Here is a 27,540-nt window from a genome sequence, read left to right as displayed (position 1 = left end):
TTCCACCCTTGCCCCAGCCCTAGGCAACCACTATTATTTCTGTCTACGGACTTCCTGTTCTATTCGTTTTATATAAATCAAATCATGCAATTTGTGTTCATGTGTTTGACTTCTTTCACAGTTTCAAACTGTCTTAACTTTTACTTCATTACTGTGCAGAACTTTAAGATCAGAGGTGAGTGATGAGTGCCTTCTCAGGTCTCTCTTGGGTATGTGTGTACAGCCCCTGCACATATGTGCACAGATCTGCATGTACTTTTAGCCTTGTACATTTTCAGGAATATTTTGGAGCTTTTTTTTTTTTTTTAAAGACCTATCTATTTATTTATGATAGATACATATATATATATAGAGAGAGAGGCAGAGACACAGGAGGAGGGAGAAGCAGGCTCCATGCTGGGAATCCGACGGGGGACTCGATCCCGGGACTCCAGGATCACGCCCTGGGCCAAAGGCAGGCACTAAACTGCTGAGCCACCCAGGGATCCCCTATTTTGGAGCTTTTTAAAGCCCCTGTGGCCATCTCATTTCCAGTTTTTCGTTAAGTTTTTAGTCAGTGTCTTGATAGCCCAGTCTACTAACCTTGCCTAGGGACAGCTCTGCTTTTTCACAGTTTCTGCTGAGTGCCTTTGACAGTGCCCTGAGTATAGAATCCTTTCCACTGAACAAGGCTGGATCAGGTCATATAAAAGATGAGCCCTGAGAAAGGAACTTGCCCAATAGCTCTGCTACTGGGTTTTAGGGCATCTCCATACTTGTTCTGTTTTTTCCAGTGGCTGCCAAACTGTTGTTTTTCACAGCGGTTATGAGTTGTGAGAACTTCAGTTTTAAGGTGCTTGGATGAGGGACATGGGATTAGGACGAACAAAAACACCACAGGTTCATTTTTTGTTTTTAATAAGACTGAACTATTTTTCTTAAGGAAATACTTTTAGGGTTGGTGCAAGTCTTTAGCTAATCTCTGGACTTGCAAAAAAGTTGAGTTAGATCATTTTTGCCCATGTTCTTACTGCTTTTAGGGATGAGTAAATTTTCAGAGCTCCTTGTTCTGCTATTCTGCAAGTGTCCCCACTGTCCCTGCCCTGATTTAAAGTTTATAGAATTTTAACCTAAAAATGAGTTTGGCACTGCAGACTTCATTTTTTTTGTGTGTGCTAATATGTATATATTCACTATCAAATTTAGAAAACATACATAAATGCAAAGAAGAAAATAATAATCTAGAATACTACCACACACTGCTAGAGTATAAATCTATTTATAGGGGATCCCTGGGTGGCTCAGTGGTTTAGTGCCTGCCTTCAGCTCAGGATGTGATCCTGGAGTCCCAGGATCGAGTCCCACATCAGGCTCCCTGCATGGAGCCTGCTTCTCCCTCTGCCTGTGTCTCTGCCTCCCTCTCTCTCTCTCTGTCTGTCTCTCTGTGTGTCTCTCATGAATAAATAATAAAATAAAATCTTTTAAAAAATAAATATATTTATAGTTTTTTGTCTATGAGCATATTTATTTAATAATGGGCATCCTATAATGTATTATGTTGTGGCCTTTTTTTTTAGCTTCTCAGTATAGCATAAACATCCTTCTAGTTTAGTAAATACTATATGGCATCATTACTTAAATCCCTTCAGAGTATTTTATTGTATGATTATGTTGCAATTTGTTAGCCAACTATCTTTTAGACATTTATGTGTTTCATTATCTTGCAATTTTAAACAGCACTTTTAGTTTTGAAGATTTTTTAAAAACTTTTATTTTCTGGTTTTAATACACTTCCATGTTGGCAGGCATGCTACTTCTATAACTTAAAAGTAAAAATCCCTTGTAATTTTATTTTCTGGTAGTTTTTTGTGATTACACAGAACCTGCATATTGACCAAAATGGGATCGTATTACATATACTGCTATATAATTTTTTGTTTTCACTTAATAGATTGGTACATTGAGTGCTACTTCACTTCTTTCATGGTTTCATATATTTTATTTTACCATTTTTATATTTAACTCCTGGTTGATGTATATTGTTTTGTTTCCAAATTTTCACTATTATAGGTAAGGTCCCATTCATAAGGTGTAGCTATATCTCTGTGCACATCTTTTTAAAGCTTTTATTTATTTATTTGAGAGAGAGAGAGCATGATGAGCAGGACGAGGGGCAGAGGTAGAACCAGACTCCCCTCTGAGATGACCCTGTTGAATATCACAAGTAATATTTAAAGCTATTTAGTCAGATTCTAATAAAAAGAAGTCCGATTTTTCTGTCCTTTGATAATTCTTCCTGAAAATTGGGCACAAGAGGAGAATACTTTAATAATTCTTTTTAAAGGATACTCACAAGTTCAGCACCTCCACCCCCTTTTATTAAAGCTCTGATAAAACATGTTTTTTAGACAAAGTGGCCTCTTCTATTCCTTCTCCCTAAGATTTAATGTTTTTATTAGCTCATTCTTATGGTTTGATTTAAGCAGTAATGTAATATATTTACCATTATGTTTTTTAAATTAGTAGATTTTCATTTTTAGAACAGCTTTAGATTCATAACAAAATTGAGCAAAAGGCAGGGTTCTCACATAGACCCTCCACAAATACACACTCAGGTCCCCCCCCACCCCTCATCACCATCCTGTACCAGCCATTGTGGCACTTTATTACAATTGATGAACCAACATTGACACATTGTTATCAACTAAAGTCTGTAGTTACATTAGTGTTCTTTGTGTAGTACAGTGTTTAGTTTTTAACAAATGTAAAATGACAGATGTACACCATTATAGAAAATAGCTTTGTTGCCCTAAAAAGTGGCAGTGCTCCCTCCACCTGCCTAGTCGTCTCTCACTCCTCTCAATCCTCTGGCAAACATTGATTCTTTTTTTTTTTTTAAAGATTTATTTATGTGAGAAAGAGAGTTGAAGAGGTGGGTAGAAGGAGAGGGTAATAAAATCTCAAATTTACTCCCCGCTGAATGCAGTGTCTGACAGAGGGGCTCGGTCTCATGACCGTGAAATCTTGACCTGAGCTGAAATCAAGAGTCAGATACTTAACCAACTGAACCACCCAGGCACCCTTGGTTTGTTTTGTTGTTGTTGTTGTTGTTGTTTTTACTGTCACCATAGTTTTTTTTGTTTTTTTTTTTTTGTCACCAGTTTTGCATTTTCCAGAATGTCATATAGTTGAAATTGTGACATATAGCCCTGTCAGATTGGGTCCTTTCACTTAGTATTATGAATTTAGGGTTTCTTTATGCCTTCTCATAGCTTGATAATTTGTTTCTTTTTAGTGCTAAATAATATTCCATTACCTGAATGTACCACAGTTTATTTTATCCTTTTACCTCTTAAAGGACATCTGTGTGGTTATTATGAGGATTAAGGGCTGTAATAAATGTTAAGTGTATGACAGGGTGCCTGACACACTTTTAAGATTCTTAGTTGGCCTTATGTTCTCAGTATTCTGAACTAGACTTGTCAGAACTTGGTTCCCAAGTCAAAACTTGCATATGGTTATTTTTACAGGCTCAAAATATGTATATCCTAGAGTTAAATGGAAACTTTGTCAAATCCTAGAATATGAGAGTTAATGAGTCCCTTTTGAAATTTGTAAGAGGTAGTTTTAAGATGTATAAAATAATACCAAGAGCAGCTTATTACACAAAACTAAGTTTTATTGGTTAGTGAACAAGTAAGTTCAGGGAAGGTTCAGTTAATTATGGGTATATAGGACAAGATGTATTTATAACTTTGAAGCTCTAAAATTTTTCTCATAAATTGCTCCTTAATTTTGTCAGAAAGAGGCCTGCAGTCAGAGATAAATCAATCTGTGATTCAGCATGGCATTTATGTTCTTGAGTGACTAACATAACCTAGTAAATGTATTACAGCTATATAATCATTTACTCTACTTTGACATTTTGGATTTCTATTATGAATATAATTTTTGAACTCTTGGCCTTTTCTTGGGTTGTAGAATAACTCGAGCATTTGGGAAAACCTGTGACTCCACAGGAAAACACATACATATGGAAAATCTGTTATCCATATTGAGGGGTTTCATAGATCAATGAAGCTTACCCAGAGGTGTCTGGATAATAATTTCTTTTAATTTTAAGACCAGAAGATAATAAATATAAGTCTAAGTAGCAGTACTTCCTTTAACACACAAGGAATAAGCCAATAATTTTGTTTTATTCTCCTTTATCTTTGTGTTTTAGTCTTGTGTTCATGAAGGTCCATAGTGCATCTAGCAAGTACGGCAACAGATCTTTTTTGAAGGCTTTTTGTTTGGGCTATGTATAAACAAACTGGCCTTGGAACAGATTCTTCCCAAGTAACTAGTTTTGTAAACATGGATGCTGTTATCTCCGCTTCCTTTACTTTGAGAGACAGTGACTTTCCATGTAGAATAGCCATAATTAAATTTTTGATAAAAATGCGAGTCCTCAGTAAAAATTCTGCTAGTCTTGAGAAGGACATTGAACAAAGGGAATTAATTAAATTCGGGCATTAGTGTTTATATTATAATTCAGTGTCAGCATCATGGGTGTTTTTGTTTTGTTTTAAGGTAATTTAAATCTCCTTAGTTTATGTGTGTAAAATATAACCAAGTATCCTAGCATGGCTTAATATAACATTCAGTTTAGTGATTTTTAGCTGAGGTTTTCCTTGTTAAAAAATATGTTAAATATGTGATCTTTGTGCAAGACAACATAGAAGATTTTAGTAATTTATAGACTAACACACTTTCTTGTATGCATTATAGGCCTGTTTGTTTTGTTGTGCCTGCTGTTTTAATGATACAAGTGAAGAACTCAGCCATGTTTTTGGGCACATTCTGGAACAAGATTTTCATATTAATGTGTTCTTAGTTCTAAGACTTGCAGGTTTGATGTCTTTTTTCTTTTTCTTTTTCTCTCCAGGCAATGCATGATCCACTGAAAACTTGGCAAGATGCACCATACATTTTTATTGTACATATTGGCTTTTCATCCTCAAAAGAATCCTCAAAAGAAAATTCACTTAGTAATCTTTTTACCAGTAAGTACATTTTGTTCCTTTTTATCATTCATATTATCTGGTGTCATGCGTAATGGGTAGTGTGAAGTTGCTCTAAGGGAGGGAGTAATTAAGAATGTTTATAGTGTAACAGACACAATCTTAGGCGTGTCACTTATGCTTTCTTATTATGTATTTATTATAGATACCAGATTTCATTTTCCTTCATTTGACCCTCCTGCTTTTAAGATTCTTATTTGGTACTGTGCTCTCAGTATTCTGCACTAGACATGGCAAACTTGGTTACTAAGGCAAAACTTGGGAAATTTTTAAATTAATTGACTTTGATAATTTTTTAATGTCTCAGTTTTTGTTAGTATTCTCCTTTCTACTCTTACTAACCCAATTCCTGCAGTCATCATCTCTTACTTGGAGTTTCCTGATCACTTAACTAACCAGTCTTTCTGTAGTTTCTTTTCTTTGTTTCTTCCTTCTTTGCAGTTTTCTTCCCTCCCCTCCTTTCTCAAGTAGAATATTGAATGGAACAGTGATGATGACCATCCTTATCTTGCTCCTGACTTTATTGGCAATATTAGCACATTACACCATTAATTATGTTTACTGTGGACTTTCCAGAAATATTCTGTGTTTGGTTAAGGATGTTTCTTTCTTTTCCTCATTTGCCAAGTGAATTTTTCTGCCTTTTCTTTCTTTCTTTCTTTCTTTCTTTCTTTCTTTCTTTCTTTCTTTCTTTCTTTCTTTCTTTCTCTCTCTCTCTCTCTCTCTCTCTCTCTCTCTCTCTTTCTTTCTTTCTTTCTTTCTTTCTTTCTTTCTAGTAGGGAGAATGAATGCTCAGTTTTATCAAATGCTTTGATTGTATTGATTAAAATGATCATCATATAGGTTCCCCCATTTAATCTGTTAATGTGATGCATTACATTAACTGATTTTTCTAATGTTAAAACATTCTTGGGGGCATCTGGGTGCCTCATTGGGTTAAGCATCTGGTTTCGTCCCAGGTCACAATCCCAGGATATGTTGTGTTTGGTTCCCTGCTCAGTGAGTGTCTGCTTCTCTTTCCCTCTCCCTCTGCCCCTTTCCCTTTCAATCCCCCTCCTCTCTCAAATAAATAAAATCTTAAAAAAAAAAAAAAAAAAAAAGATCTTTAAAAAAACCCCATTCTTGAATTTCTAAGATGCCCGTATTTGGTCTTGATACACACACGTATACACATACACTTACACACGTGTGTGTGTGTGTGTGTGTATAGCTGGCTTCTGTTTTTCAGAATTATATTTGGAATTTTTATTCATACTAAGATTGACCTATAATTTTCTTTTCTTGTAGTGTCACCTGTGGGTTTTGGCATCCAGGTTATGCTGGTCTTATATAATGAATTGGAGAATGTTCCCTATTACCAAATTCTGTGGAGTAGTTTTTGTATATGGATAGGATTATCCGTTTTTTTAATGTTTCGTAGAACTTACAATGTGTTTCGGCCTAATGTTCGTTTTTCTTCACCTATATGGATTTTAAACAGCTGATTAATTTTCTTTAAATAGTAATAGGTTGCTTTTTAGTTATTCTGTTTTTACTTGAATCGATATTTTTGTTTTTGAGAAATTGTCCATATCATTCAAAATTTCAAATTTTTTTGGCATAAAATTATTAATAGTATTTATTTACCAAAAAAAATCTGTATTTGTAGCTTTTTTCAATCTAAATATTGCTTTTATCTCCTTTTAATTTTATAAATCTTTGCAGAATTGTATTTTACTATATGTTTATCCCAGTGAACCAACTTTTGTTAGTTGTCCCAACTATTTCTTTCTTGTCTGTTTCATTATTTCTTTTGTTTGACTTAATTTAAAATTTTTGTTTTTTATAGATTCTTGTGTTGAATGCTTTTAATTCCCAATCTGGAAGTGAGTCTTATGCTCTATAGTTAGATGTGATATAGCAGATTTAGGTAAACCAGCAGGTGGCCTGGCACAGTTTCTGGACCCAAGATGTATGTGTATCCTGTATTTCTAGGCCCACAGCTTTCTAAAGAGTAAGTCTAAAGCAGCAGTTACCAACATTTACTTTCAACCTTCTTTCTTTGAAAAGAATGGAAGGCCTGTTCCATTCTACTTCAGTCTCTTCATGTATCATATCTGGCTCTGGTCCTCCTTTTCCTTAGAATCCTACCAGTTTTCGTGATCCCATGGGAACTGCAATCCCAGCTGCCATAGCTTGCTTTTTGAGCCCAGAGTCAAACATGACATAGCTTTAGCATCATAAACTGTCTGAGTTTTTGTTCAGTTTTGATACTTAGAGATATTTATCTTGTTTTTGAGCTTATGTCCTTGTTTTGTTTTGTTTTATCCATCTATTGTTAGGAGCTAAGAAGAAGGTACTCTAAAGCATGGACTTAACTACACCATGTGAAATCCCTAGAATTTTCTGGAATAGTTCTGTCTTCTTTTTTGCCTTCATTAAAACCTCTGTGTCTCCCCATTGCCTGTAAAATGTCCACCTTGTGCAGCAAGGCTTGTAAAACTCTGCAGCTTGTCCCAATTTGCCTTTTGCTGTTTTCTTTCCAAATGCTACTATATCTATGGTACCATGTACAGCCTCAGACTACATGTTCTTTAAATATGTATCATGCGTTTTCACCTGCCTTCATTCATGTTATTTCCTCTGCCTAGATAGCTTTTTACTTTGTCCTGGAAAATACACACTCATCCTTCTGGGTTTGGCTCAGAGGGACAATTCTTTATCTTGCTTTCCTACTCTCTCTTCCTTCTAACAGGTAATCCACTAGTGGGTGGAAAACATCTTATCTTTTTATCTCTTCTGTTTTCTGTAGTGTGTGTCACATAGTAAATGATCAGTAAATGTATTTTATATTTCAGCATAGAGCAAGGATTAGCCAAATTTTCTTGAAGGGCCAGATAGTAAATGTTCTCTCTACTACAGCTTAGCAACTCTGCCATTGTTGTGTGAATGCAACCATAGATAATATGTAAATGAATGGAGGTGGCTATTTCCCAATGAAACTTTATTTATAAAAATTGGATGACTAAATTTGGTCCATGTGCTATATTTTGCTGATCCTTGGCATAGAGTAAGCAAGGATACAATAAATATTGACTAATTATTTGATTTGCTGTTTTATTAAATTAAGAAGGTGTAGATTTAATAATCAGTCTGCTTAAAATTCTTATGATTGTTATTATGGGCTGCTCCTTTTGTTCATATGAATGTTGGACCTGTTTTACTTTCTTTATTTGGTTTACTTTTAATAAGTGTGTCCTTTTTGCTTGGTAAAAACCAGGAAATTTTTGTTAAATAGGCAGTTGTTTGTTGTCACAGACTAACACTTCTCACAGAAGTATTTATCAGACCTGAAATTTATCCAACTAGTTCGATCAGTTACAATTTTAAAAGTCATAGTTCTGATTCTGTAAGGCAAATCTTTCAGATTCTTGTTATTGTCACTTGTTCTCATTAAATACTTTGTTAAAATAAAGTTTATTAGTACTTTCTGAAAATGATGCATTAATGTAGCAAAGTCCCATAAAATTGAAGTAGGAAAAAAAAAGCTGTAGGAAAATGTAGGTGAGGATAGATAGAAGACAAGAGGATAGTAAAAAGAAGGAATGAAACCTGTACTTTTCAAAGCACATTAGTGATGTGTTGTAAGAAGAAATACATATGAAATGTGTTTGGAATTTAGAGGAACTGAGTTATGGTTCCTGTTGGGCTTTGTGGAGGAAATACCTTTAATGTAGTCTTTAAAGGATGTGTATGTGGGAACCAAGGGCTCTTTTATTTAATACACTGATGGGAGCAGAAGCATAGAGGCCTGTGCGGGATACAACATGAACCGTGAGCACACCTTATGAATTTCAGAGTGCTCTATAAATGTAATATTCACCAGGTTCAAAATGGTTAAAAATAAATAACCATTTATTTTTCATTAATTTCATCAAACAGATATTATGCAGTGTTTTTGATTTCTACATCCTTTACATTAATTCTGAGAACTGTGTTTTGGCAGTGACTGTTGAAGTGAAGGGTCCCTATGAATATCTCACGCTTGAAGAATATCCGTTGATGATTGTAAGTGAACTTATAATCTTAACCTTAACGTTACAGGAGTTTAGCTTGAAAGATTGTCCATTTTTTGTGGCAATATTCTTCTTTAAAGAATTGTTCCTGTGAACAGTTCAGAAAATACTTGTAGTTCTGTATTTACTTCTTACTAGAATATGGCCTTGAGAGTGTATGTCTGTGAATTCCTCTGTGCTTCATATCATCTGTAGAATGAAGAGGTTGATGACTTGTGGAATTTCAGAATTGGAAAGTACCTCAAAGATAATTTCACATCTCACATTCTCTCTAGAATCCAAAGGGGGGCACTTCTTACTGCCCTGTAGTTTCTGATCCCATTTAAAGTAACTAAATGCTGATGCTTTGTCGTGTGAATGTCTATGGGAATAGCCTTACTGTGTTGGCAGATTTCCCTTGTCCATCATTTCTTTCTTCTTCTATTCCCTTTCATAGTTTTCCCACATTGTATTTCATTGCCTTCAGATGTATCCTAACCCTGCCATATCTTTTTTCCTCTTCAGTGTTATCTTCATTTATGTAATTTTAGGTCAGAGCTGAGAAGGCACTTTTAATGCAGAAGAACAGTTACTCTTAATGATAGGTTTTTAGGTAGTTTCTCTCTGCACGCGAGATCTTTTTGTGTGTGTTAGTATTGAATTCCAAAGAAAAAAATAATTATTCTTAAAGTAGGAGATAGGATATGTCTTTTATAGTTTAAGACTATGTATTAATTCTAAATTGGCTATTAGCCCTAATCCTCCTTTTTTTCTTATCCATTTGGATGACAGTTTTTCATGGTGATGTGTATTGTATATGTCCTGTTTGGTGTTCTGTGGCTGGCATGGTCTGCCTGCTACTGGAGAGATCTCCTGAGAATTCAGTTTTGGATTGGTGCTGTCATCTTCTTGGGAATGCTTGAGAAAGCTGTCTTCTATGCAGAATTTCAGAACATCCGATACAAAGGAGAATCAGGTATGTGACCAAAAAAACGTTTGCCATTTTGTGAGTCACCATCAGGTAAGACATGTGACAGTTTTCCTCAGGTCAGCAGTTGTTAAGTGGGTTTAACTTTTCAGTTACTTAATTAATAGAATAACTTTAATCACTATAACTGTAACTTTTGTTTTTAATCTCATAACTTATGGGTTCAGTAATTTAAGAGTGATTGTACTGAAATATATTGACACAAGTTAAAACAGTAGTGGCCATTTTGGGTAAGATTATCACTAACATTGAATCTCAATTGCCATGGATTTTTAAGGCACCGTTATTGTATTATACACCTAAGGAGGGAAATAAATCCTGCCAACTTAATAGTAAGTTGCTAATGATGATAAGACCTACTTTGATTTCAAAGATTTTAAAATACAAGGGAGAAGTACCTCTAAGAATTGGTAAAATAGAGTAATACCAAGAAAATAGGAGAGTACTTATGGTTTACTAAAGTAAACAGGTAATGACAAAAATTATTTTGTACTGAGGTTTTTTATGATAGTTCTGGTCCTTTCTCATCAGACTGTTTAATTATTGATTATTATAAGATTACTAGTTAGAGCTTTACCTGTCTTTGAAAGGGCTTGAAAATGGTAGATAGGAAAATGATTTGAAAACTCTGTGTCTGTGTGTGTGTGTTGTGCTTTTCAGTGTATATGTATATTTTCAATGTATATTCCCCAGTTTTTAAAAATGGGAACATTCCCTAGGTGTTACAAACTGTCCATGTAGGTGAGATATTCTGCTGAGGTTTTAGTGAAGTGGAGTTGGGGAGGGAAAGTCATTTGAGCACACACAGATTGCTGCTCACATGAACAAGGTAAGGGAAATCAGCTTGTGTACTTAATTATAAAAATTTCAGGAGAGGTGTTCTCTTGGAACAGTATTGATCCCAATGCTTATTCTAAAGCACATTAGAGATCTAGAGCTACATTAGGTGAGGTTATAGCACTCTTTATCTCTTGCTTTTTTATCCTAGTTCAGGGTGCCCTGATCCTTGCAGAGCTGCTTTCAGCAGTTAAACGTTCACTGGCTCGAACCCTGGTCATCATAGTCAGCCTGGGATATGGCATAGTCAAGTAAGTATTAATTTTTTTTATATGGAAGGACATATTAAAATACTGATTAAATTGAATCAGTATTGCAGGTTCCCTTGTAATTCTCAAAGAATTGGTATAAGAAATAGTTCTGTAATAAGACAGGTATCTAAAATTTTGTAGATTTGTAAAAGCTCGAAGATGTTAAGTGTTTCATTTCACTTCTGAGAACTCGAGCATTCAAATGCCATTCACCTGGAGATCTTGTTAAAATACAGACTCTGATTGAATGATATTTAAATGGCAAGGATTCGAGACTTCCTCCTTCAAACAGAAGTTGCTGGAAGGAAAGACTTCATATTTTGTTGAATTCTGAGTTTACAAGTGTACAGTTTATCTAATGAGTTGCAATAGGATATTTACTTATATTGTTAAAATTTTTAGATTTGATAATGGTATTGTGGTTATGTCTTTTAAAAGTCCTTATTAGTTAAAAACACATGCTGAAATATATACAAATAGAAGATACGGTATCTAGGATTTGCTTGAAGATAATAGAGGAAGATAGGAAGTGTAGGAGGTTTGCACAAGGCAGGATTGGCCATAGCTTAGTGGTTATTGGGACTGGATGATGGATATAGAGGGGTTCATTATACTATTGAATGTTTCAGAATGCTCTATAATAAAAAGGTGTTTTTTAAAAATTTAATACAATAATCAGAAACCAGATTTAAAGTTCTCATATTTATTATCTTGGTTTAAGACCATATGTTCTTCTGGGTTTTTTTCCTCTAATGAATCAAGTATGTCTGACTTACATCTTTTTAAGTTGTTGGCCTGTATATTAATTATCATGAGTTGCTGTTACTTAGCTTATTTTGCAGTTTGTGGCATTGGTACTCAACTTTCTCTGCTTCCTGTTTAGGCCTCGCCTTGGAGTCACTCTTCACAAGGTTGTGGTAGCAGGAGCCCTCTATCTTTTGTTCTCTGGCATGGAAGGGGTCCTCAGAGTTACTGGGGTCAGTACTCCTTAGTCTAAGTATTTATGGTCAGTTCAGATATATTGTTTGTCTTGAGAGAGTGAATTGAAGTGTCTGTAGGCTTCTTTACTATTTCTTCTAAATCACTTTTGATCTCTGATTTTCAAAATGTATGTATAATTCAAATTTTCTTCTTAATCTCTTAGAGCTTTATAAGTTTAATTTGTGACCAGAAACGAATGCTTTCTCACCTGTCCCTAAATTGCTACTTACTCAGTTCCTCCTCCCAGACAATAGGCTCTCATTCTTGTAGAAGTGGCAAAGATTGTAATCATGCACTTGCTTGATAAATTTTTTTTTTTTTAAGATTTATTTGTTTGAGAGAAGGAGAGTGTGCATGCGCATGTGCTTGTTGGGGAGGGGCAGGGGGAGAAGAAGAGAGAATCCCATACAGCTTGAGCTTGGAGTCAGATGCTCAACTCACTGTGCCACCCAGGTGCCACCTATTTTCTGTTTTAAAGTGATAGTGCTCTTTGCTTAACCAGCACTTGAGTTTCAAAGGTTTTTCTAAAATGCAACTAGTTGTTTCACATCATTCTTGAGAATTATAAATCATGCCTTTTGTCAGGGAGGGAAACCAAAGCACTGAGATAAAATGATAAAGAAATTTTGTTAGAGCTGAATTAATGTGAAGAAGTACTGGTCCTTCCAGTAGTTATTTATTTAAAAATCACTCTCAGAGAGATGCCTGGGTGGCTCAGTGGTTAAGTGTCTGCCTTTGGCTCAGAGCATGATCTCAGGGTCCCTGGATCGAGTCCCACATCAGGCTCCCAGCTTCTCCCTCTGCCTATGTGTCTGCCTCTCTCTCTGTGTCTCTCATGAATAAATAAATAAAATCTTAAAAAAGAAAAAAATCACTCCCAGCAATAACCCATTAGATTCAAGGTGGTAAATGCTATGAACTTGACTTTGCCTTCAAGAAAACTGAGCTCAGTAAGTTTTGCAATAAATTCCCCCGTGAATAAAACACTTTATGGATATATATTTGTTTTTCAGATCATACTGTCCTCTATATAATTTCCTTCAACTTTTAGCAACTTTAACCCTCTGTCAATTCGTTTTCTTTCTATTGCTGTAGTATTTTTCTTATCCCTTGGCTCTGATAGTAAACCTGGCCCTCTCAGCAATTGATGCCTGTATTATTTTATGGATATCCTTTCAATAATGCCCTGGTGATTGGATAAGCAGGTCATATAAATAACACCTTATATATATAAACTTGTGAAACAAGCAGCGTAGTTTTGGGGACAGATATTTGGTTCACATTTTATTTTGGGATGTGCTCTTATATGTAGAATTATATTGTATTACATAATTCTGTAAATTAGTAATTTGTAATATATTAATACAGTACTTTGAAATATGAGAAAGGTCTTTTTAGACTTGTAGCTGAAATCACAGTGATAGGAGATTATAGAATGGGATAGGGGCTTTTAACACTGCAATTTTTTGGTTTGGTCCCTTTTTAACATGGACCTTAGCATGCTAGGAACTCTGTGGTGGTTGCTTCTTATTAGTTAGTAGCGTGTTTTATTGTATTGAGACTGTGATCAACAGTTTGTATGAAATGCTTACAGCTGAGTAATTTATGTGATTGTTTATCAGAAGGGAAGAATGATGTAGGTACAAAATATTATTCCTTACTTTCTTTCAGTTTGAATGCAAAAGCATTCCAGATGATTATGTAAATACAGAGTCTTTTGGTGGTTTCTTCTCTGTGCTCTCTAGACATCTCTTTTTCACCACCTCTTTTTCTTTGTCTGCAGGCCCAGACTGATCTTGCTTCCTTGGCCTTTATCCCCTTGGCTTTCCTAGACACTGCCCTGTGCTGGTGGATATCCTTCTCATTGGCTTGTTTGATGGCGGTCCATTTTCTCCCCTTGGAGTTGGGTTTCCATTGATCTTTCTACAAATGGTTTTTGCTGGTTTTGTTGATTACTTGTTACTTTGGGGAATAGGGTATTTTCACTCTAACAACCTGAGGGCTCAGGTAAGCAGTTATTTTGTTTTTAATTTTAAAAATTGCATCAAGAGTTGGTGACTGCAGACTGAGAACAAGACAAAAGCTTCTGGCCTTTTTTTAAATGAGTATTTCACTTTAATTTTGAATTTATTTGTGTGCCTCACTTAGTGTTAGAATCACTGGCTGATGTGGTCCCACTATTTCTTTCAGCCTCTGCAATACTAAATGCTTTGAAAATTATGTAAATATTTTGATTCTTAAAATATGGTTTCAGGAACTATATGAGGTTGTTTGACTCTTAAAATTCTAAATAGGTTTAGCAGATTTTAACCTTTACAGGGTAAGTGTTTTATACCCTCATTCAGAAGCTGACTTGGGATTATTTGAAGACTTCACTCTTTGAAATAAATCTTGATTCATTTATAGGAAAAGTCAACCAGCAGATAATAAATTTCTATTTGAATAATCTTTTCTTCCTGCTTTTCAAGAGTAAACATTTGTTTATTAGGGATTTGGCCTATTGGATGAAGGATTCAGGTTTTTGGACTTTAATCATTTGGGAGATTTTAAGAAATTTATTTTGGTTTTTGCGTTATTTGGTTCTATGTACAATTGTTCAAGATTACTGTCCTGATGGACTGTGACTATTATATAAAGCTGAGTGTAAATAAATTGTAATTATGTGAATTTGAGGGGATTTTCATATATCAAAAATGTTTGAAATTGAAATGTCCTAGGTCAAATTGGCCAAAGCTTTTCTAAGTCAGTATTATTGTGAACCTCTACTATGCATATTGAGAGGAGTTGAGAGAGGGACTGGACCATACAGGAAGATGACCCAATAATTAGGCAGCAGCTAGGGCTTTATTGAAGGACGTGAGTGAGCTCCAGCTCACTTTCATATCTGCCCCTAATTCTGAAAATTGAACATAAGAGCAGATACCTATCATTAGTCATTAGTTCTCTCCTATCTTTGTGCAGCAACTTCTACTTGAGAGAATGATTTGAAAATAGAGAGTTGTTGCTTTAAGAGCCTAACTGCCTGGGACTCTCAACCAGTTGTAATTGTATGGTCCTTTTAATTTAGGCAGCTGATGGCCGGTTCCTTAACATGGCACAAGGGGACTGAGTGTAGAACTCTGAGAGGTCATGAATGTATGACTCTAGCCTGGATTATCTAGGACAGTGAGAACACAGCCACTACCTTACTGGAAGAATGAAGATGATGCTAAACCCTACTGCTTTGCCTCTTACTCATTTTTATTTCATTTTCTTCCATTTGGTTCTTTTTCTTTGTTTCTCTAGAAAGTTTATCTTTATTTCTCCTTTATATTTTTCCTCTTCTTTTTTTGTATCTTTTGCACTCTCATTTTATCCTAGTTATGTCTTCAAATCTCATTGAAAATGAAGACTTTCTTACTGATCATGGTGGGGTGTTTGTTGTTTGTGAGGTTGAGAGTGAGAGCTTTAAGGCCTAATGTCTATGGCTCTGTCATTATGACCCTAGATCCATAAAGAAATATAAGGATTAATTTACTAGCTTATTGTTTTTCTGAATGTTGATTTCCTTGACCTGCAAACACATATTTATTAGCTTGACTCAAACAATGAAGCTGTTAAAACTTCGGAGGAACATTGTGAAACTCTCTTTGTACCGACATTTTACCAACACGCTTATCTTGGCAGTGGCAGGTAAGCTGGGGACTTGCTTCCTGCTGTTTAAATGCAGTTCCTTTAGAACAAAGATGCTTAACCTGAAAGGCCATAAGTGGGCTTTTCTAAAATTACATAGAAAGTTTTGTGTGTTTCACTTAGGGAAGGGATCTTTCACTTTTGTCAGATGCTCAGAGGGGTCTATGGTTCAAAAAAGTTGAGAACCACTTATTCTAATAGCTGAAAATTGATTACATATAATAATGATTCTTGATATACCCTCTCCTATCTCCATTCTTTTTCTGAGACTTTTTTTTGAGGCAAGTTAGCATTAGTGTCCTATAGCATTTAGATTTCTTTTAAAAGACATTAATATTTGCTTATTTAGTTTTATTAAAATAAACAATTTTAGGTCAGTAAACATTGCTATTATATTGCCTTACATATGCCATTAAATATGTATAACATAAACATTAGGCTAAACTATAGCCCACATAGGCTTATTTGCTTGCCTTTTGGCTTGTGTACCAGGAATAGGGAGGTCTAGCCTATGATTGGAACCAATAATTCTATTTATTTTACAATCATTTTGTCAACTTTTTTTCCCATCTGACCAGGCAAAGAAAAATTAATATTATATTAAAGATAAAGAAAGGGAAAACAGTCATATTATTGATAATGCTGGAAAAAGCTGTATTTCTTCTTTTCCACTTCTGAGGGTTGCTAAAGTAGCCAGATGGTAAACAGAACTATTGTTTAAGTACAGAAAGGGTTGGCAAGAGTACATATTGTGGGCCTTGTTTATAGCAGTTGTGAAGTAAATTTTTGTTGAATAAATATGTTAAAATAAGTGAGAGAAAATGATTGTGATGTATTGGGAGGTAGGGATATGTAGGATTCTACTTGATGAGAATCAGAGAATATAATTGGGGCTATAAACTAACATACATACTCTGACCGGGTCTTCTATTTCCTGTTAGCATCTATTGTATTTATCATCTGGACAACCATGAAGTTCAGGATAGTGACTTGTCAGTCGGTGAGTTATAAACACATGCATTTATGAATAGTGTACTGTTTTATACTTACAGAGTGATGTCAATGACAGTGGTAAGGTTCACACCTTTTAAGAATTTAGGGCTAGGTCTCCACTCTGAGGGTTAGAATGCTTCCTTCCTCCTGAGTATTCTGTATTATTACTGTGCTTAGTAAAGGTAGGTTTGTCTTGCGGGTTTTTTGGCAGACAATGGGAGAAATGACTGACTATATATCCCAGTAGTGGGAGAGAACATTATAAATGATATCACAGTTTTTCATAACCCAGTCTTTCCTTAACAAAAAATTCTTAACAAATCCAGAGTCCTAAACATGAAGTATATATGAATAATGCTAATCTGAGCAGAAGCCATGTACTTAAGATTTGAACACAGAGACTGGCCAGTAGCATTTCTTTGGAAGCAAGAGCTAAGCTGTTAAAAATAAACAAAAATGAAAACTATAAGAAAATAACAATGTTACTTTCTCTTACCTTGTATAAAAACTCTTCCCTAAAGATTCTCAGAACTGTAATGAAGCATTAGTAAAGTCCTCCATTTGGCTGGTGCTTTTTCTTCAGCAACAGTAAACACTACAGGGAAGAAACAGTGTTCATTCATTTTTAATTCCCAGCACTTAGTACAGGGCTTAGCACATAGCAGGCTTCTAGTAAATATAAGTTGAATGAATGAATAATTGATTCTTGTTCTATGCCAAGGGCTTTGTGGAGTAAGAGTTAACATTATGTATAAAAATGTACTTCTCCTTTTGGTAGGATTGGCGAGAGCTTTGGGTGGATGATGCCATCTGGCGGTTGCTGTTCTCCATGATCCTCTTCGTCATCATGGTTCTCTGGCGACCATCTGCGAACAACCAGAGGTTCTTGGACACTTATTTATATTGCTAACTATTGAATGACCATATCATCAGTTAGGGGTGATTCAATGGGTGACAGTGTCAGGACCATGTCATGGAGTGTAAGGAATATTCACTGGGTCTGAAATCCAGTGAATGGGTTCCTGTCCAATGTCAGTTCTGACATCTTCTGATAATATGTATGTATATGACTAGGTAAGGGAAGTAGGTAATTGTGATACTTGTAATGAGAGTCATCTTACCTGTCTAGTGTTGGGAAGGAAAGAACAATTTTTATAGCCGGTAGCCCAGCTCACTTCATAATGAAAATGAAAACTTATATGACAGACTTTGGAATTAAAAATTTATATGGGATTTTGCTTTGTTCAGCTATGGGCAAATCTCAATTATTTAAAAATTGGCTGTCTTTATTTTGTGTATATCCATGTCTTTGGCATGGCCTCCTTTTTGTGTTTCAGACAGTTAAGGGCTTATGTTACTCAAGCATATCACCAAAGGATGACGTGGAATAACTGAACAGTTAATTTTATAATCAGACATACCAATAAAAGACTTAGAATATAAATGATATCTTTTTACCCCATGAAAATAGCATTTTATTAAGCATTTAATGTTTGTGTTCTTTGAAAAAAAAGTTGAGAAAAATAGTGTAGGCAACATTTTTTAAATGTTGCATTTAAGGCTTAATTACTTTTTTATGTCTTTTATGTGTTTACTGGTCATTTAGTTCTCCTGTCAATCAGCTTTTTATATCTTTGAATTATTTTTTATCAGCTTATTGATCATTTTTATATTGATGTGTAAGAATTCCTTATCTATTTTAGATTCCAATATTTTGTTTTAAGCATTCCAGATATTTTCTTCTAGTTTGTTAATTATCTTTGAACATCTTAGTGATGTTTTTGGCCATAGAAAAACTTGAAAGTGTAGGGTCAAATTTGGCATTTTTTTTCTCTTTATGTATTGTATATTTTGTGTCTTGTTTAAGATTTTTTTCCTGGCTTGAGGTGAAGTCTAAAGTTACTCTATATTTCTTTCAAAATGTTACAGTTGAACTTTTATTCATCGAGAATTGTTTGTGGGTTCTCTATTTTTTTTCCCCTATCCCTCTGATCCTGCATTAGTATGTATGCTATTTTATCTTAGTTTCCTGTTAAGTCTTGGTATGTGCCCTCCCCCTTAATCCTCTTTTAAAAAAAATATGCCCATTGTTATTGGATCTTTGCTCTTTAATGAAATGTTAAGCTTGTTTGTTTAATTCTAAGAAAACCTTTATTGGATTTTGATAGGAACTGAATTGATAGCTTAATTAGGGAAATTACATATATTTTTCCCATCCTTGAATATATGGGATCACTTGCCCATTTTTTAGTCCTCTGCTTTAGTTATGTTTTATAACTTTTATTGAAATATTTGAAAAATTTAGGGGTGCACCCTTTTAAAATAATGCATGTGGCTTTGGCAAAAATGTAGAAATGCTATCAATTTTTTCTTCTTTTTTGAAACTAATAAAAGAACATATAAGTTATTTGATTACATTTTATACTGAGTATAGGATTACAAATATTTATTTTTAAAACTAAAATTGAAAGAATATCAGAATGCATTCAAAAGGTTAAATGTTGCTTTGTAAAACTTTCCTTTTATTTACCCATATCTATTGAAAATAAACACCTGCAGTAACTGGGTCATAATGTAGCATATATTTCTTTTTTTTTTTTTTTTTATTTAAATTCAGTTAGTTAACATGTATTGTTTCAGAGGTACAGGACAGTGATTCATTAATCTTATATAATACTCAGTGCTCATTACATCACATGCCCTCCTTAATGATTTTCTTTTTTAATTTTAAGTAGGCTCCATGTCTGATGTGGGGCTTGAACTCATGACCCTGAGATCAAGAGTCACATGCTCTATGGATTGAGTCATCCAGAAGCCCTTGAATGCTATTGATTTTTATATATTTATTATAACCATAACCCTCTCCTACATTGTTTTGTTCTGATATTTTTTAGGTTTTCCAAGTAGATTAATTATTATCAAAAGTAATGACAGTGTTATTCCTTCTTTTCCAAATACTACTGCTGCCTCATTATTGTTTCTTATGTTGGCTAGGCCCTCCTGTATAATATTGAATCAAGACATTGAGACTGGGCCTCCTCATTGTATTCTGACTTTAAAATAAGTGCTTCTCTAGTATCATTAACTTTGTCATCTACTATTAATTTTTGCTAGTTTTCCTTTAATAAATAGGTTATGGGTGCATTCCCTATTATTCCTAGCTTTTTTAAAAAAAATATTTCATTTGTTTATTTGAGAGAGATAGAGAACACAAATGAGGGGAGGGGCAGAAGAAGAAGCAGGCTCCCCACTGAACAGGGAACCCAACTTGGGGCTCGATCCTAGGAGCCTGGGATCATGACCTGAGCTGAAGACAGACACTTAACCAACTGAGCCACCCAAGTGCCCCTATTCCTAGATTTTAAAGAGTTTTGTTTTGTTTTTTTAATTGAAAGGGAGATTTAAAAAACAAGGTAGAATGAAAATATAGGCAACAGTAAGTACAGAGTGAGTTCAAAGCTAAAGCTTTCTAAGAATTACCTGTCTAGATGCTTAGGTGGCTCAGTTGGTTTAGCATCTGACTCAGTTTTGGCTCAAGTCATAGTCTCAGGATGATGGAAGTTAGCCTCTTTTCAGGCTCTACGCTCAGCAGGGAGTCTGTTTGAAAGATTCCCTCTCTCCCTCTCCCTGCTTTCTCTCTCTCAAGTAAAAAAAAAAAAGAATTCTCTGGCAGCTGCTTTGGTGAATCTTTTCAAAGTTGTAAAGGAAAGCTATCTTAAGATGAGGACTTCATCTTCTCAGCTCCCCAGTTGGAAACTGAGATTTTTAAATTACCTGGTACATATAAGGTCAGGGTTTCTGTCTCCAGTACAAATTCACAGACTGAGATTTTAAATTATGTGAGAATTTACTTCCCTCTGTGTGATTACATATGCTTGTAAATGCTTACAAGGTATTATTCTAAGCATTTTTTGAAATAATTTGTTTACTTTTTACAAAACCCTCTGTGCCTCTGTGAGTAATGTTTCATCATCCCTATTTTCAGATGAGAAAACTTGAGACACAGAATAACTTTTCTCAAGTCATAAATAGTGCGTGGCTGAGCCTGCACTCATTAGTGTGATGCTGTCCTGCTTTCTCTTGCTTGTATAGGCAATCAAGAGCTTTCTAAAGGGGAAGAATTACTTTGTTTTCACTGAAATAATTTTATGAATGACTCATTGCAGTTTCAGTAGTAAGGCCTGTAAAATTGAGTTAGTGAAGCATTTTTTATAGTTTTCTAAGTTTTTTCCTTCTTTCTTTTCTCAGATTTGCCTTTTCACCATTGTCTGAGGAAGAGGAAGAGGATGAACAAAAAGAACCTATGCTAAAAGAAAGCTTTGGTAGTGTAAAATTTTATTTGTGCTTTAAATATTATTTTCTGGTTTTTAGGAATAGAGTAGAGCAAGTATAATTGTGAGTATCCAAATCAAGATAGTTGGATACAGTTTATTATTTTGCAGCCGTTTTATAGCTGTGTCTCAGTTTGGTCTGTGGTATAGTTAGGGGACTGCAAAAATAAGGGTATTAATTTTAAGGTGAAGCTGTGGCAAATTCAGTAAATAATTGCACATTAAATGTCCAGTTTGCTTACTGGAAGAGCTAAAAATCTGGCTTTGAACTTCCTAGCATAAAGATGGAGAAACATTTGTTTTATAATTCAGCTTCAATAAACTTAAAGTTCTGAATCCATGTTGGAAATCATTGCTGGTCTACTGATATACTTAACCCACCTACTTTGTTTTCCCTTTACAGAAGGAATGAAAATGAGAAGTACTAAACAAGAACCAAATGGAAATAGTAAAGTAAACAAAGCAGTAAGTAATTATGTCCAGGTCTTAATGATTTTTTTTTGTTTTAATGATTTTTAAAATCTGTGCATAACTAAACTTGCTTTATAAAAAGATCTTTTAATATATATTACATTTACATTTTTAAAAACAGAGACAACCAGTGATTCTAATACCTAGTAATCTTTAACTAGATGGTTTGCTACTATGTCCTGGAAAAGGTACCAGATTAGTCTGATGATTCTGTTTAATTGTTTTCATCAGTGGAAATTAATAACTTTTTTAATAACCTAAGATGTTTTTTGTAGTAAAGATCAGGATTTTTTTCATTTAGCTGTTTTTTAAATTTTTTTGTTGTTTATTTTTAAAAACTGTATACACAGTCTACATTAATGGTTTTAGAGTTTTAATATCACTTTTAAGGGGCAAAACTTACATGAGGCAAACTCTTAGGTAGTAGACTATTGAGGAGAAAGCATTTAAAGGCATTTTATATTTCACTTATATAGTTTTTTTAAAGTATTGGACTGTATAGTTTTTTTAAATTATTAGCAGTCCCATTTGTTATGTGAGTATACTACTTCAGAATGCCCAAAAGATTAAATTTAAAAATTTTGAAACCTCTGTAGATCTTTACTTGTCATGTATTATTTGGGGCATTTTAGTAACAACTTTGTATTTGTATGTTCCTAGCAGGAAGATGATTTGAAGTGGGTAGAAGAGAATGTTCCTTCTTCTGTGACAGATGTGTAAGTTTTTGAATCATTACCATGAGAATCCTATTACAGTTAGTATTGCTTTTATTATTTTAAGGGAATGAGCTAAAGAACATGCTAATGAGAATGCTTAGATTAAATTAAATACTATTAAAAATGTTAAAAGGATGTTAAATAAAAATTATGAATAGTATACAACCAAAAGTAATCAGGATTATTTGTTCAGATAACATTTTTGCTTAGACAGATTTAGCTATATATACATCTTCCCAAAATCATTGGGATAATTCTTTGGAACTTTTTAGTTCCTTCTCATGGTTGTATTGTTAATTAAATATTGGCCCTGTCACAGTGCAACATAATTTTTTTTTTCTGTACAACTCCAGTAATCTTTCTGTTTTTGTATTTGCTTTTATTCCCCTGAAATGGCCATTAATAAGATGCAGATCTTAGATAATTATAAAAATGGTGGGCAGCCCGCGTGGCTCAGCGGTTTAGTGCCGCCTTTGGCCCAGGGCGTGATCCTGGAGACCCAGGATCGAGTCCCACGTTGGGCTCTCTGCATGGAGCCTGCTTCTCCCTCAGCCTGTGTCTCTGCCTCTTTCTCTCTCTCTCTGGTCTCTCATACATAAATAAATAAAATCTTAAAAAAAAATTATACAAAAGGCTTTAAATTGTATTCCTAATTCCACTCTCCTTTATGAACTATTTATGACTTTACATTGTTCATTTTGGTGTTTTTCTCTCTGCAGAGCACTTCCAGCCCTTCTGGATTCAGATGAGGTTAGTAATCAAGTCATGTGCATAAACTGTGGGTCTGGTGATTCAATAGGGAATCATAGGTCCTTTGTTCAGGGGAATTTTACTTGACTCAGTAATACCCTGAAGAACTATAGTTGGCATAGTTAAAAAAGGATGAGAATAGAAATACTAAGATTAGAACCCAAGTATTCAAGAAATTTCCTTTCTACACATACCCCTATTTCTTTTCTTAAGTTATACATCAGATTTGAGGGCATGTATTTTGTTCTGAGTATTAGGTTATTCTAGACTCCCTTGATTTTAGAAACCCCTTTGAAAGCATCTGCCTGATTCCAACTATTGTTTTGGATTGGCTGCTACAGAATGATTTGTTCATTTCCCACTGACCTGCTGTGTGATATAGCACACAATGTCAAATTCCTTAGCTGTTCTGTGCATTGACATAAAATAATTGAGAACTGTACTGTGCAGAATTAAATCTGTCTTTCTTTGTAACACTTTGCTTTCCTATGGTGTATTCTGCAAGGTCCCAGATCTCCCTCTTGAAGACTTCTGCTAATAGTTTGTCCTCAGGGCTTCCCTTTGACTTAAGCTCTCCAGCCACTGCTGTATTTCAGGTAGAGAAGGCTGACTTTGTGGAACTCTGTTAGGCTATTCATGGCAATGCAGGGTTTTTATAGTGTTTTCAGTGGTATTGACTGCACCCATATGTTCATATTTTCCTGTGTGAAAACCTTTTCTAGAATTGAATAAGAACTTAAGTGAATTACAGGAGAAACAAGTTTTAAAGGACCGGAAATCAAAACTGATCAGACTCTTCAGTCTCATCTTTGGAAGCTAGAACATAATAGAACCATGTCTTTGAACTGTGAGGAAAATTATTTTCAAACTAGAATTGTATATTCAACTAAACTGTCAATATGAGGGCAGCCCAGGTGGCTCAGCAGTTTAGTGCCGCCTTTGGCCCAGGGTGTGATCCTGGAGACCTGGGATTGAGTCCCACATCGGGCTCCCTGCATAGAGCCTGCTTCTTCCTCTGTGTGAGTCTTTGCCCCCCCCCCCCCCCGTCATTCATTCATAAATAAATACACAAACAATATGAGGGTTAAATAAAGATGTTTTCAGTCATTCAGGAAATAAAATAACATCCTATATGTGCTTTCTCAGAAAAGTAATAGAAAATGTTCTTTACAAAATTAGAGAACTAGAAACGACTTGGGATCCAGGAAATAAAGGCTGTACCAGAAAGGCAAGGATAATCTTAATATCCCAGGATGATAACGTAAGAAACTCTGAGAGTGATAGCTGGGCAACGTCTTGGAGGGCATCCAGTCCAGAATGGAGCAGACCAGAGAGCTTCAGGAGGAGTAGTTCTAAGAAAAAAAGTGAAAAAGATAGTTTAGCTGATGCAATTGTTCATATTGAAAAAGTATTTACAGTTCTGTCAGAGTTCACTATAAATTTATACACGTACTTTTAGCAAATGAAGTAAAAATGAAAAATACTAACTCTAAGGTAAAAAATTACATAAGAAATTTAGTAGTATGTTAATTTTCTTAATTGAAAAGGTATACTATAAATTTTTTTTTAAGATTTTGTTTGTTTATTTGAGAGTGAACAAGTGCTTGAGTGAGCATGAGTGGGAAGGAGGGGAGAGGGAGAGGGAGAAGCAGGCTCCTCGCTGACCAGGGAGCCCAACATGGGGCTGCATCCCAGGACTCTGGGGTCATGACTTGTGCTGAAGGCAGTCAACCAACTGAACCACCCAGGCACCCCTAAAAACTATTTTTTAATCAGATATAATTTTTAACATGCCTTTTACAATTATTTTTTTAGAATTATTCATTTATTTTAGAAAGAGAGTGTGATTGGGGAGAGGGGGCTGAGAGAGAAAGGGAGAGAGAATCTTCTTTGGCTTCCCCACTGAGCGCAGAGCCTGATGTGGGGCTTCAGCTCACGACCCTGAGATATGACCTAAGCCAAAACCAAGAATTGGATTCTCAACAGACTGAGCCACCTTTTAACATGCTTTAAAAAAAAAATTATGAAAATACATAAAATCTACCGTCCTAATCTTCTCAAGTACAAAGTGTTAACTGTATGCACAGTGTTGTACAACAGATCTCTAGAGCTTATCAAATGTAATTTTAATGAATATGTAATATTTCATTATAAGGGTATACTATAATTTGTTATACAGTCCTACGTTTTTGGACATTCTACTATTTTGTTATGATTTTGAGTTTTGCAGTAGAAATGTTTCTGGTTAAATCTTTGTTCACATCCTTGACTTTTTCTTCAAATTAAATTCTTGTATCAGAGGAGGTACACATTTTCATTAAAGTTTAACCTTAAGTAGATATTTGTTTAGTCATCTTATTTGTCTCAAAAATACACATTTCCTTTTGATCTGTGGTTTAATGTCCAGAAACTTGGAGAGTTTGGTTCAGTTAATCTTGGGTGAGGCCTGGGCATCTGTATGTTTCAAAATCTTCATAGTTAGGAACCTTTTTTTTTTTTTTTTATGAGACAGAGTGTAATCAGAGGCAGTGTGGGGGGCGAGAGAGAGAGAATCCTAAGCAGGCTCCACACCCAGTGCAGAGCCTGACTTGGGGCTCAGTCTCATAGCCCTGAGATCACAACCTGAGCTGAAATCAAGAGTTGAGTGCTTAACCAGGTGCCCCAGTTAGGAACCATTTCTAAATATTTAATGGACATAAACAAAAGTACTTGAGGGAAGTGTGTGTGTGTGTGTGTGTGATCTTTGTAGAAGATATTTGGAATGTAGACCATTTAAAATACTTACAAAAAACTTTTTCTTTTTCCCTTAGGAACGAATGATCACACACTTTGAAAGGTCCAAAATGGAGTAAAAAATGAGAACATACGCAGTTGAAGATGGGCAGTATCTGGGAAGAGATCAGCTTCTGTGTCAATCTTCTACACTCCTCCATGGAATTAGAGGAGGCAGTGAAACCTGATCTGTTCCTTGACCTTTGTGCATTGGAGCCGGTGAGAAGTGTCAGAACAAGGAGAACATCTTGCTGAAAACAAGTTCATAGGATGAGAAAAATCTACAAGTGTTTTATTTACAACATTGATGCCCCTTTCCCTTCCACACCCTGACATGGATGTTTATGCAACTTATGTGTGTTGTTCCTGAGCCTTCTATAATGTTTAAATTGTTTAATCTTTCCAACTAAAAAGTTTAACATCTTTTAAAGAACTATGACATCAACACCATAATATGTAATCTCCAGGAGCAACTGCCTATAATTTTTATTTATTTAGGGAGTTACATAGGTGATGGGGGAAATTGTTAATTATCTTTCCGTTTCCTGAGAAGCCAAGGTTACATCTCGCAGAAGTGGTTTGGAGAAAAAGAGTCCTGAGTTAAGGAGCCATGGTTCTGTCGATTTAAAACAAAAAGAAGAGTGTACAAAAACTGTTACAGTATGATTCAGATCATTTAAAAAAAATCAAGTGCAATTTTGTTTACAAATGGTGTATATTAAAGATTTTTCTATTTCAGATGTACTTTAGAGAGAAATATTAGCTTAACTCTTGACATCTGCTATTGTGACACATCCCATTGCTGGCAATGTGGTGCACACTCCAGAACTTTTAACTACTGTTTTGTAAGCCTCCAAAGGTGGCGGCATTGCAGAATCCTAGGCAATGCTTTGTTTGCCTTCAATACCATTCACTGGGTGTTGCACTAGATGCAGAGAGGCACTCCATCTCAGTGCTTTTGAGTGAGCCCCCTGCTAAAGGAACTGTAATGCTTAAGCAGGAGCTAATACAAAGGAAACAGGTCCTTCTGGCTTAATTGAAACAGTTTTTCCTGCATGAAGTAGTGTGGAGGCCCTGGACTGCTGCTCATTCTTTAGGATTGACTGTTCTTATACCTGGTGTTGATTTAAAGACTGTTTATAAGAGACATCACAAGGTGATGGGATTCATTTGAAGCACTATATTTCTGTTTTAATGGTTTTGTCCAATTTTGCCTTCCCAAGATTTTTGTTCTACATAGAAAGTTCATGCCACTTTTTAATATAAAAAAGTTTTAACAAAATTAATGTATTTTCCTCATTTTTTTTCAAACTTGTCCCTACAGACCCTTCTTCCTCTCAAACCCTTGTGGGAATTTTCCTTATGTGGCTTTTGTTCTTCATCATCTTACTATTTGTTGAAACCAGTGATCACATCATGCAATCTTTACTAACTCATACAATAGTGAAAGTGTTTACATTTATTTAATCTCTCTCTATAGCTGTTTGCTGTGGTGATTTAACAAAAAAAGTCACGTAGGCAGTATCTCTAAGGAACAATATGAAGAATTGACTATGTTCTCAGGTTAACCTACTAGCAAAAGGCTAGTGATACTATTTATTGTGTGCATCTGTTCTTCCATACTGAAACTAAGCAGGTGAAAAATAGTTAAAATGCAGCAAGATAGTTGGTCAAATATTTTTTGAGGTTGGTTAGATGT

General features: G+C 35.0%; 1 protein-coding gene and 1 long non-coding RNA gene across 6 annotated transcripts in view; one reads left to right on the top strand and one right to left on the bottom strand.

Annotated features, from left to right (window-relative positions):
- Positions 1 to 27,123, top strand: part of TMEM87A (transmembrane protein 87A) — a 38,097-nt gene extending 10,974 nt beyond the window's left edge. For 2 of the 5 annotated variants that reach the window (XM_049104072.1, XM_049104075.1), the window contains exons 7-20: positions 4,910 to 5,027; positions 9,031 to 9,092; positions 9,872 to 10,055; positions 11,056 to 11,155; positions 12,039 to 12,132; positions 13,232 to 13,307; positions 15,704 to 15,808; positions 16,750 to 16,808; positions 17,580 to 17,683; positions 21,050 to 21,123; positions 21,536 to 21,597; positions 22,264 to 22,319; positions 23,039 to 23,069; positions 25,880 to 27,123. In XM_049104072.1, coding sequence (XP_048960029.1) covers positions 4,910 to 5,027; positions 9,031 to 9,092; positions 9,872 to 10,055; positions 11,056 to 11,155; positions 12,039 to 12,132; positions 13,232 to 13,307; positions 15,704 to 15,808; positions 16,750 to 16,808; positions 17,580 to 17,683; positions 21,050 to 21,123; positions 21,536 to 21,597; positions 22,264 to 22,319; positions 23,039 to 23,069; positions 25,880 to 25,921 — 1,167 coding nt within the window. In that variant the 3' untranslated portion in view covers positions 25,922 to 27,123. Of the gene's footprint in view, positions 1 to 4,909; positions 5,028 to 9,030; positions 9,093 to 9,871; positions 10,056 to 11,055; positions 11,156 to 12,038; positions 12,133 to 13,231; positions 13,308 to 13,919; positions 13,993 to 15,703; positions 15,809 to 16,749; positions 16,809 to 17,579; positions 17,684 to 21,049; positions 21,124 to 21,535; positions 21,598 to 22,263; positions 22,320 to 23,038; positions 23,070 to 25,879 lie in introns of all 5 variants that reach the window. The other 3 variants (XM_049104076.1, XM_049104073.1, XM_049104074.1) reach the window with 3 other exon arrangements.
- Positions 24,154 to 25,994, bottom strand: LOC125754026 (uncharacterized). The gene is made up of 2 exons (XR_007407260.1): positions 25,855 to 25,994; positions 24,154 to 24,421 (listed from the first exon to the last, which is right to left on the bottom strand). It is a non-coding gene; the product is annotated as an uncharacterized LOC125754026 (long non-coding RNA).
- Positions 27,124 to 27,540: the final 417 nt, after the last annotated feature.

This window comes from Canis lupus, chromosome 30 (genome assembly GCF_003254725.2).
Source record: "Canis lupus dingo isolate Sandy chromosome 30, ASM325472v2, whole genome shotgun sequence".
NCBI lineage: Eukaryota > Metazoa > Chordata > Mammalia > Carnivora > Canidae > Canis > Canis lupus.
Note: the sequence above shows the minus strand (reverse complement) of the source record. Positions and strands in the feature narration are given on the sequence as shown.